At 33.6% G+C, this 12,750-nt stretch overlaps 1 protein-coding gene across 8 annotated transcripts in view; it reads left to right on the forward strand.

The window, feature by feature from the left end:
* LOC121739928 (nesprin-1) overlaps positions 1–12,750 on the forward strand; it is a 164,886-nt gene that overhangs the window by 117,604 nt on the left and 34,532 nt on the right. For 5 of the 8 annotated variants that reach the window (XM_042132546.1, XM_042132545.1, XM_042132547.1 and 2 more), the window contains 2 exons: positions 10,292–10,402; positions 12,409–12,582. In XM_042132546.1, the coding sequence (XP_041988480.1) occupies positions 10,292–10,402; positions 12,409–12,582 (285 nt within the window). Of the gene's footprint in view, positions 1–394; positions 9,428–10,291; positions 10,403–12,408; positions 12,583–12,750 lie in introns of those variants that run through there. The other 3 variants (XM_042132552.1, XM_042132549.1, XM_042132551.1) reach the window with 3 other exon arrangements.

The following is a 12,750-nucleotide window of genomic DNA, read 5'->3' on the forward strand; positions in this document are numbered from 1 at the left end:
TGTTTTTTCTGTTATCTCCTCGTTCTCCCTACTAACTTTTCGACCGACGATATCCTCTGCTAGGAATGTCGCGAGAGAATTAAGTCGCTTCAGAGTAAGATTCAGGCGCGGAACGAACGCATCAAACTGTTAGTCCAACGCGGGGCACCGGATGTGGAACCGCTCGGAGACGCTTAGACATCGTGAAATGCGTCACATCTAGCTTTAAGTTCTTTAGATCGCTCTATTCCTATTATAAGTTTTTAAATACATACTTTAATTATTTCGAAATACACGTTATTCAGTACTGCAATAGCTGTCGTTTCCTTTCATGAGCCTTAGCTTCCATTACACACTCGACGAATTGAGCTAACGAACTCTCTCTATAACATGAATGTCCGTACTTGCGTATCAGGAGGTCATCTGCCGAATCGAAGAGCTGACTCGGTGTATCCACGAGCTCGACCCCTACTTCGTGATGCCGCCGCCGACCGAAGAAGACCCGGCGGCGACTCTGGCCATGCTCGTGTCTAGCGGCGAGCGCGCTCGGCAGCAGCGGCGCGGGCGCTCACCCGAGCGTCGCGCGCTGCTACCGCCGCCGCCTCGTCTCGCACGCAGCCCCGCCTGGGCGCCCGGCGGTACTACCTACGCTGATATACTCAAAGGCTGTAACTCGCGTTCCAGCTCCGTTCATGAACGGCAGCCGAGTGTTCAAAGACTACCGATGCACAGAATGCGATACGAGACACCCGAGATAAGACAAACGGAGCCTGTTAATATCGGACCAGAAGAAGTTTATAATACTGCAATTATAAGTGATGTGCAACAGTGTGCGCGTAGCGAGGATTTCGTAGATAAAAGTGAGCCTATCGATTACCGCGAATCTACATATTACGAAAGTGAATGTGACGTACCAGTCGTGAGTGATACAAATGTTTATTGCGAACAAAAACCGGTGATAGACATAAACATAAACAAGAAACCCAGCGTCATTAATCAGAAACATTTCCAAGAGGAATCCGTTTCACATTTACCTCAAGATACACAGAATACATCTACTTTGAGGCCTTCCTCCACTAAAGAGAGATCTGTTAGCCCTGCTACCAAATATCGCTGTCAAGATTTATCTTATGCAGAAATTTTAGCTTTAGGGCTACGTAAACAAACAAGTGTACAAAATGTTACTATTTTACCGAAACCTCAAACAGCGCAAGTTGAAATTGTGACAGAAGTAGTTATCGAGGAAGAAAAAATGTCTCACAATGAAAGTAAATTATTTAAAGATGTATCTTTAGCCAAACAGGAAAGACTAGAAAAACCAGTTCAACGTAGTCAATCAAGGGATATGCCAAGACAACGTAGAGCACCAGAAAAAAGAAAAACACCTGATATTCAATTAACTAAAAAGAAAAAAGGAGCAAAGAAAGTAATAGAAGTGGAAAATTTTGATGATATTTATGATTCGATTCCAACAGAGGAAGTTCTACCAAGTACTTATAAAACTAATATAGAAAAACCAAAAATCATAGAAAAACCTCATTTGGAAAATCCGGAAGGTATATCAGTAGTCTTCAAAAATGAATCTGCTGTAAGTGAAACAGAAAAAAATAAAACCTTAGTTAAAGATATAATTACTGCTGACGAAGAAAAGAAACCAAAAAAGAAAAGCAAAACAAGAAAACCTAGAGAATCTGAAGATGACATCGAAAGAGCACTCAAAGAAATTGAGCAGTCAGATAAACAAAAGAAGAAGAAATTAAAACAAAAAATTAAGGAAAATGATGGAGAATGTTTAACGGAAACAGTTTGCATTAAAACAGAACCGATAAGTTCTTCACAAATTATAATAAAATCTGATTCTATTATCAAGCCGAAGAAAAAGAAAATTAAAGAGGTTCCTTCTTTAGACCCAATTACGACTTCTTTTACGGATAGGAAAGAAATAAGCAAGCAACATAATGACGACTCAACAAAATTAAATTCTGTTAAAACTAATGCAGTTACTAATCCTAATGAATCTAATCCTGAATCGATGATTCAGGATGATATTTATAATACAACTGTCAATATTGAGCCGGAAGATAAAACAAAAGAAAAACATCTAACGTCTAGTATAAGTGCAGATTTTTCACTAAATTATACTTGTAGTAATCAGTCCTCACAAAAGGATTTGTCAACGTCAGAAAATATGAAAAGCAAGAAGAAAAAGAAGGACAAAAAACAAGAGCCTTCAAAAGACTCTAATTTGCAAAAGAGTGGAACAGAAATCGTATCGTCACACATAAAACCGTCAGTAACTTCTATTCAAAGAAATATTATAAAAAATAATCGTACTATTTGTAAAGTTGAAGAAAATTCTCTGGCAATAGAAGATAATCAAGAAAATCTTACAGATAATTCAAACAACATTGAGAGTCCAAAAGAAAGAAATGATATTAAAACAAATCAAAATGAAAGTGAAAAAGACGATAACAATGCCAGTGGTTGTGATGCAGATACTCCAACTAAAGGCGATATTAGTAACATTGATTGGGTAAAATTGATGGAAGAAGAAGAACAAATGTCTTTAACAGCAAAAAAAGACAGCATAGGTTGTAAGGAAATTCAAGAAGTAGTAGAACAAACAAATAATGAAGTTCTTAAAGTTTTAAATAACGCTAACGTTGACGAGACAAATCAAGATACTCATGTGACAGAATTATGTCGACAAAATAGCGATTTAAATCCAGTACAAACATCTTCTTCAAATGAACAAAATAATAATGACAAAAATTTTACTAACGAGATAAAAGAAGACTCCGCTGACATTACAACAGAAATCAATGTTACTGAAAATTATTTTCCAAATGAAAAAACTCATACAGTTTATCTCATAACACATGAAGAAAAGAAATTACCTCCTATTAGAACAGTCAAAGTTTTTCGAAGTAAAAGTAATTCTTTAGAAGAGCATCCAATTTGTGATGTAGACACCTTTAATTCTCAATTAGTGTCAGAAATAGAAGAATTAAGCAGTTCCACACAGCCTGAATTCGTACCTGCACATCAAGGCACAGCCTCTGAAGCGACTGAATACGAAAATGTTGAAGTTGTTGAAGATATTTTACTAAGTTCTTCTACTAGCGCTACAAATGTATGTGATCTCGAAAAAAAATACGATAATGTTGAACAGGATATATTTGGATCAGTACAAATAATGTCTGAAATAGAAGAATTAAGCAGTTTCCCACGGCCTGAATTCGTACCTGCACATCAAGGCACAGCCCCTGAAGCGACTGAATACAAAAATGTTGAAGTTGTTGAAGATATTTTACTAAGTTCTACTACTAGCGCTACAAATGTAGGTGATCTGGAAAAAAATTACGATAATGTTGAACAGGATATATTTGGATCAGTACAAATAATGTCAGAAATAGAAGAATCAAGCAGTTCCACACGGCCTGAATTCGTACCTGCACATCAAGGCACAGCCTCTGAAGAGACTGAATACGAAAATGTTGAAGTTGTTGAAGATATTTTACTAAGTTCTACTACTAGCGCCACAAATGTAGGTGACCTCGAAAAAAATTACGATAATGTTGAACAGGATATATTTGGGTCAGTACAAATAATGTCAGAAATAGAAGAATTAAGCAGTTCCACACGGCCTGAATTCGTACCTGCACATCAAAGCACAGCCTCTGAAGGGACTGAATACAAAAATGTTGAAGTTGTTGAAGATATTTTATTAAGTTCTACTACTAGCGCTACAAATGTAGGTGATCTCGAAAAAAATGACGATAATATTGAACAGGCTATATTTGGGTCAGTACAAATACGAAAAAAGAATATTTCGGAATCTAATATTCCGTACACAGAACTTATAGATGACAACAATATTGTCATAGAATCGGAAGCCAACATTAAAGATACTGAAAATCTATTATACCTTCTTGAAGAAAATCCCAGATTTTCGTATTCTGAGTTGTATGATGCCGAAAAAAGGCTCTATTCTACTAGAGCACAAAATAGTGATTTGAATGTTAATGTCACTGCTGAAGATATAAAAACAAATACAGACCTTTTAATAGGATGCTTAAAAACTGAAAATCAGTTAATTGAAAATGTCGCAGATAGACAGTTGGATTGTTTACAACAAGCCAAAAATTTAAGAATAAGCACCGAACAAGTGTTAATCGAACAACCCTATTATAATTATGCTGCTATCGTCGATGCGGAAAGACTTTATGCAAATAATGTTAAATATCGTGATTCTGAAATACCGTTAGAAACATGTAATGCACAAAGTGTTAGTAGTCAAACAGATGTGCTGTTGAAAGAATTATGCAAAGACATTTCAATAGAGGAGTCTGATAAAAAGATAGGCAGTGAAGACCAACATTCAAGTTTGAAAAAGCATCCAATGATTGACGTTAAAGAAGTTCCTCAACAAAATTACCAAGATGTTGCTGATGCAGAACATTTACTTGGTTGTGTAACTAATAAACAGGAAGCAAACTTTGTTGACAAAGTAAAATATCGTGATTCTGAAATACCGTTAGAAACATGTAACGCACAAAGTGCTAATAGTCAAACAGATGTGCTGTTGCAAGAATTACGCAAAGACATTTCAATAGAGGAGTCTGATAAAAAGATAAGCAGTGAAGACCAACATTCAAGTTTGAAAAAGCATCCAATGATTGACGTTAAAGAAGTTCCTCAACAAAATTACCAAGACATTGCTGATGCAGAACATTTACTTGGTTGCGTAACTAATAAACAGGAAGCAAACTTTGTTGACAAAGTTTTGAAAGAATCTGAGGAAAATATTAGTGGTCAAACAAAAGCTAATGTTGCATATGAAGTGTCAAAACTAAACTACCAAGTTATTGAAGATGCAGAACCATTACTTGGTTCTTTAACTTGGAGTAAACAAAATTTGAACTCTCCTCCTTTCGTTTCCGAGCACACTGTTTCACAAAAAAGTGATAATGTTGATGATGACAAATCAAAAGTTATCTGTAATGATCAAATACCGAAATTTAACTATCAAGAAATATGTGATGCTGAAAAATTATTAGGTATTTGCAACAAAAGAGATTATGATTCTTCAATAGAAATTAATACAAAGGAAGCCGAAGTTTTAGGTAAAAGTGGTAAATTTCCTCAATTTGAAATACCAATACATAATTATCAAGAGCTGATTGACGCTGAGAAGTTGCAAGCTATACAAAATAACAAAAATGAGAATAAACTTGTGTTACCTTTAGAACAAGTAAACAAGGCAGAGGCCAATAGAGAAATATCAAAAATAGAAACTGATATTATTAAAGATTCTAATTCAAGTATAAAAGTCATAGACATTTTACAAAAACACAGCACCACGCAACACCATTCTGAAATTGCAAATGTGATATCAGAAAATGTTGAGTCAATGCAACATACGGATTCATCATCCAGCTATGAGAAAATAGACAAACCAGTCCAGTTGACAGAACCATCGGTTGAAAGTAACAAACAAATTACAGATGTTCAGAATGAAGCCATTATTGAAGCTATGTCAGATAAGGAAGACGATGGTTTTGTTTTGGTAGAAATAAGTGATTCACAGGACCAAATAATAAATGATGATATATTAGAAAGTAACTATATTGAAACTGTAAGAGACACTACAGGGGTTGCTCATGAGACTATTAAAGTTATAAACGAACCGCTTTCAAAGGAACCGACTAATCAATCACAATCAAAAACAGCTAATTTAAAAATTCAAATTACAACAAATGTCTCAAATGTTCATCAGTCTGAGGATTTCTTAAAAGAAAGTGTCTTACATCAAGAAGCCGCAAATGATTATGTAATAGTTAGTGAGTCTGAAAAAGTTCCATCTACAAATGAAGTAATAGAATCGAACATTGAAGATAAAACAGATTTACTCTGCAATCTAAGTGTAACTTCTGATTCAAATACAACCGTTAAAGATCTGGCTGAATTAACGTCAGAAGAACAAAATATTATATCACAATGTAGTTCATTTAACATTGAGAAACAAATTACTACAACAGGCGCCACTATGGTTAATTTAACTGAAACACTTTTAACTAAAGAAGATATTTCAAATGAAGAATCTGCAAATGATTATGAAATAATTAATCAAGTGGAAAACATCCCATCGATAAACGAGATAAACATTAGAGCTCAGAAGTCAGAGTCAGAAGATAAAATTGATTTTGAACCTGAAAAAGTTACATACGATAAAAATGAAATGAGTACTACTCATTCAGAAAAATCACCTATTCACAGTCTGCGTGACCTGTTACCTGAAATTGATTCTATTCCTGAATTTAAACCATCTTATAACAATAAAGCTCTCTTCTCTAATTTATCTGCTGATGCACCAGAATTCAAACCCTCATACTTGTATCATACCACTGAAACAACTACATTTTTACCGGAAATTAACAACGCGGATTCTGTGATAAATACAAGCGAAGGTAACACCATATCTATTTTAACTGATAGTAAACAACATTCAGTTAAGAGCCAGCAAGAAATATCAGGTGAAAAGGTAAATACTGCAATTGTTAATATTGTATCTGATTCTCCGCAAATTTCTGATGGTAAAACAACGTCTGATGCGGTGTCTAAAGTAGAAACTAAAAAAAGAAAAAAGACCGAGAAGCCCAGTTCATCTCATAAACCAGAAGTACTGCCTGATACTTATATATCTGCAACGCCAGTGAATGTGTGGATGAAAGCAGCTGATGAAGGAAAATCTTATGCTAAGATCGTTGCCGAAGGATTGTCTGAATTCCCCAAGATTGAAGATCGTGTAAAGAGTAAAACTGAAGACTCACAATGTGAGATACCACTACCCCCATCTGAAGAAGAAATTAGTATAGAAGCTCATAAACATAAAGAAACGTCAGAAACTTGGGCAAAAATTGTTGCAAGCCATCTACCATCTCCGGATAGATTGTCAAAAGTGGATATTTCTGTACCAGAAGTTACACCTATTCCACACAAATCTCCCATTATAGTAGTTGAAGAAACTGAAAATGTTGCATGCAAATCAGATGTAGCAGTGGATGCAGAAGGATTCATAACAGTTGATAGAAATAGGAGGTCTAGATCTAGGTCTCGAACTAGAGATATTAATTCACCTTCAGTATCAAAAACCCCATTACGAACAGAAGCGCGAGAGAAATCTATAAATAGATTTGATGCGCTCGTAGATAACATAGTATCAGATGATATCAGTGATATACCAAACATTGAAAGTAATGAAGAACAACTACGTAAAAAGGAGCGTAAAAGTCCCGAAAAAAGTGACGATTCTAAAGGTGCGAACGTTTCTGCTTCTTATAAAAAAAGAGATAAATCTTCTAAAAGCTCTTCGTCTAAACTTTCATCAAAGAAAACTGATACTACTCAGAAATCCGAATCGAACCAACCAGAAATTTCTGTGTCAATTGAATCGGTTGAAAAATCAAATGCCTCTTCTGCTGATAGCCAAAAAGAAACTCAATCAAAGAAAAAGAAAAACAAGAAAAAGAATAAAGATAAAATAGTTGTTCAAAGCTTGGTTGATACGACTACAAAAGATGAGGTTAGTGTAGCGAAAGCTCCGGATATTGAACTAAAAGTAGTAGAGGAACAAATACAAAAATTGATAAGTCCCATCAGTACGCCGGAGTCAATTCAAACTCCCGTTAAGGAAAGAGTTTATTCAGAAGCACAGTTCTGGAAGACAAGTCCCGAATTTTACCTGGAATTAAGTAGTGCTTCCGAAGTTATCTCAGTAGAAGTACCCGAATGCAGCGTCGGAACAATAAAAGACAAGCTTATTTCGGTAGAAGATGATTCAAATATTGAGATTTCGAACATTACCCATTGTGAGGAATCAGAAACCAGTATGATTCAAGATAGAAAATTGTCAGATACTAAAATATCCGAGGAGCAACCACTGGAAAGTAAAACGGCAAATATTGATAGTGAAATTTCAAGTTTGACACATCATGAGGAACCAGAAACCAATAAAATGCAAAAAATAACATACCTAGACACTAAAATATCCGAGGAACAGTCCTTGGAAAATAAAATGGCAGATTTGCAAAGAGAGATAGAAGAAATGCTTTTACCGGAAAACGACAACTCTTCAATGAGTGAAGATTTACCAAACGAATTAATGGATTTGGACAATTCTATAAATGAGCATCCAGATGAACTATTAGATAACATGTCGCCTTCACTAGCTTCTCCTGAACCAGAAGATACTTTAGGATCACAAGAAGAAATACCACAATTTGATAGTATGCCATTATTACCTCATAAAAAATGTGATTCTCTGATGACAGAACAAGGCTTGACTCTAGTTTCCTCCAAAAAAGATGATACACTAGATACTAAAGACCAACGATTAAGTTCACCTAGTAATTCCAATGAATCTTTAACGCATGACGAACACGTAACGAATAATTTATCAAATCTACTACTTGATTCATTTAGCTTTAGAAACTTTGCTGTAGACGACGCAGAAAATATTTACGCTTTACAAAAATCTGCAGCTCTGCATACAGTCATTGTCAGTCCTATAGTTTCTTTAGATGATAACATTTCCAAAGAAGACCAAACTCTTAGGACTGATAAAAATAAAATCACAGATAAACTTATTGAATCATCAATATCTGAAAATCAAAATGATAATATTAATAAGAATATTTTCAATGATCAAACATTTTGGTGCGATAAACATTTGTATCACGATGCTGAATGTCTTTATGTTACCTCTTTAATGAATAAGTCTAAACTGAGTTCATCCAAAAATATCGACGAGAAGTCTAAGGATCGAAGTGATAGAGACCGAGACCCTAATGGATCAGGATATTCTTCTGAGTCAGAAAAGGACACTTTTAGCTCTTTGGAACCGTCATTCGATTCAAACTATATTTCTATGGATCTGCCAGGTGGAATCTGCAGTTGGCAAGATCAAAGTTCTTACTTAAGCTTGGAAACACCTTCTGAATTAATGGAAGCTAATGTAGATTTATCGCGACTAGATACCGACATTTCAGAGGATACACTAACAAACCTTCCCTTACATCCGGTTACCTTGTCCATACCCATACAGGAGCCGTCCGCCGAGGAAGATGGATTGCAAAAAGCCAAGGTGACTGAGCTACAGTCGTATAGTACAAACTTATATTTAATTTATGTTTGGCATGATAATGTTACCAGAATTATGATTTCACTTATTACATTAAATTTATGCAGTCAATTGTCTGCCGAATCTGCCGATCGTCTTGTAGCCAGTACATGGCGCTTATTGTAATTTATATTTGCTATTTTTTACGCATTTCATGTTATTATTGAATTTAAATAGTGTGCTTTATCTAACATTTCTAGTCATGTCTAGTCAAACTCATAAATTTATGCTATTTAGAGTGTTATTTTAATAAAGTAAAAGTGTTTATGCGAATTGTTTTATTTACTTAAAATAGATAGTTACCCTTTTATATGATACGTCATGTACTGAGGTCTATAAGACGAACGACAGAAACTTCGCTTTTGATGGATTTTAGATGCTTCAGTTTGGGCTTAAAATTTAAGTTAAATATGGATTAAAATAAATAATAAAAATTAATTTGTCAGAACTGAGCCGAAGTCAGTAATGTAGATTGAACATTTGAATGTTTGCCAATTTATATTTGGAGTGCATATAGATGTAAAGTACCTATATCAAGATTAATTTGCAACAGAAGGCAAACGATACTCATATAAGTATTCGTTCCTCATTTTAGCAGTCAAAAAGGTATAATTCGTTGTGATTTTACCCTGAATGATTTCCCAGTTTTATATTTTTGTTTCATAGAATTCCGTATTGTTTACTGACTTTGAAAGCTTTTACCACACTGCACCAAAGCTGTTAATAGCTAACATTTTGTTTATTATACAATTATTGTAGATGTTATCGACGTCTAAACGATACGGAATACTTAAACATTTTAAGCCTGAATTTGTTACCTTTCCTTTTTTTTAAAAAGCATGTCATGCCAAGTATTCAGACCTTTATTAACAAATTTTAATCGTGCATTGTTGTTGTTTTTTGTTTTTGTTGTTGTTATTTTTGTTGAAATTTAATAATAGCTACTTGCTACATGATGAGTTCTTTTCTATTCGATCTTACAGCTATTATTGGTTTTCACTGATTGAAAGCTCGAAAATTGTAATTTTTAGTGCTGGTTGGATGTTTATTGGAAATCGCAAGAATATTTACTTAATAAATATCTAACCAAAATAATTTTACTCGTGTGACTAAAATTAGGTGTGTCTTCAGGATAACATTTCTAATGAGCTTGAAACCCTGTTGGACGAAGTAAAGATAGTTCAAGCTAATCTGACGGATCTGCCGAATGAAAGCTTGCAAGCCATGGAGCGCGGACTCGAGGTAAGTTTCATTGTAAATATTTCATTTTTTATATGTCAACAGCTCCTTCCGTAGCATTACATGCCTTGATAGAAAATACTCGGTATCAATAGATTTGGCCTACATACTTTGTCGAAATATTTCGGTCCACTACATGCTGACCTCGCATTTTATAAATAGCATAATACGCCTCTAATACCACGTTTCTAATCCGACGACAATCATAATAAAATAGGCACATATAAAACTAAAATTCAAGGGCATTTGTAACCCATTGAGATTTTAAATCATTCTCAGTTATGCAAGCCTCAATGTAAACAAAACTAGAATCCGTTTCATGATCTTCGCGCGTCGGCTACACGAATACATCATCGACAGAACTGCTTTTCCTGTACTTTATCTGGCTCCAAAAATAAACGCGTTTAGTAGGTATGTAGTTTTGAACAAAATTCCTCTTAGCTATTCACTTGTGTAAATTATTATTATCAGTGAATAATTATTCTAGCGTGACTTTGTCACCTTAAAGTGCATTTTACTCATCTATGATATCATCGCCTTAGAGTAATCTTTAAATATATTACCGAGGCCTGGCATCATTTAGTAGGGTTTCCGAAGGTATACGATACTAACGAATCTTCGAAACGTATACGAGTTATTCGAATTTTGTAACGAAAACTTCCAAACGCTACAAGCAAGGATTTAAATTATTTTACAGTGAAAGTGTTATATATTTTTGTAGATTACCTGAACTACGAGTATTTCCGGATTGTAAGTCATATTCATAATATTATATTACAAAGTATTCAAAAAGCTGATAAAACTCAATACTCATTAAATATTATATGAAAACTATTATTATTTAAGTCGATTTTTAAGTCGATTCAAATTTATAATAAGTAAAAAAATAAACATTTATATTTAATGTTATATATAAAAAATATATTAACTGATAAAAAAGTTTAAAAATAAAAAAAACTATCCAAACAGGGAAAAGTTTTACATCGCGGGTGCCTTTCTTCTTTATCTTTATCTTCCTAAATTCAGCTTCTACCTGTCCACTTCAATTTATTTACAATGTTATACAGAACAATACAACGTTCTAGAGTAACTCATTAAATATTATATGAAAACTATTATTATTTAAGTCGATTCAAATTTATAATAAGTAAAAAAATAAACATTTATATTTAATGTTATATATAAAAAATATATTAACTGATAAAAAAGTTTAAAAATAAAAAAAAACTATCCAAACAGGGAAAAGTTTTACATCGCGGGTGCCTTTCTTCTTTATCTTTATCTTCCTAAATTCAGCTTCTACCTGTCCACTTCAATTTATTTACAATGTTATACAGAACAATACAACGTTCTAGAGTAACGGATTCGGTTCTTTACTACATTTAATTTTTATGTTGTGATTGAAATAAATTACTATAAAACAAAAGATTTTCAATAATGTTTGATACTCTAGTGTAGTTGTATAATATTCACAATATTTTATGTTGTTAAAATTACCCGTTTAACCTTATGGCAAGTGGTGATGTAGTGGTGATGTCATACGACACTATCAGAAATAGAAGTATGTCGTAATTTATAATATTTACCTGTAAAGTGTACATACTGTGCTGTTGTAGAGTTTGAGTGCGTTTTTATTGTGAATATTATGTTAGAGGTTCATATGTGGTACACCGTTATATCGGCGACTATACAATATTTGCTTACATTGTTTTACAGCTCATTATATTCTATTATAATATTAGTAGGATTAATTATATTGATATCTATGAGACAGTTTGCTGTAAACAAGACATTAACTATAAATTATTGATACCTTAAACTTTTTCAATTGTAAACTGTCTTAACTCTTAAACATATTTTGCCGAGTTTAATTGTATAAATTATTTTGCATTGTAAAACGTTCGCAAAGTGAGAATTATAACTTTGCTGTAAAATGCATGAAACAAATAATTAACATTTTTACGATTAATAGGATGCGCTTTTTATTTTAATAACGGTGCATTTTTCAGGAGGGTATATCTATTCTAGTCAAATGCGAAGAAGCAGCAATACTTTTGGAGCAAAAAATTATGGAATATCGTCAAGAAACTGAAATTCAAGCACTGATCAAAGAACTAGTTGTAATTAAAACAAGAATTACAAAACTTTTGTTACAAGCTAGACAAGGAATCGCAGTTATTCAGGTAAATTTTAAACATTATAACATGGAGATAATAATTTATTATTTCATCAAAAGTGCCAATTTTAATACCGTCTCATTATATAGTTATTTCAAATAAAATTTCAAGTTTAAAACCGGTATAAACTAGGTTGCGTACATCACGTCGTGTAGCACCTCCATCGTGGGTATC

Source organism: Aricia agestis, chromosome 2 (genome assembly GCF_905147365.1).
Source record: "Aricia agestis chromosome 2, ilAriAges1.1, whole genome shotgun sequence".
Lineage (NCBI taxonomy): Eukaryota > Metazoa > Arthropoda > Insecta > Lepidoptera > Lycaenidae > Aricia > Aricia agestis.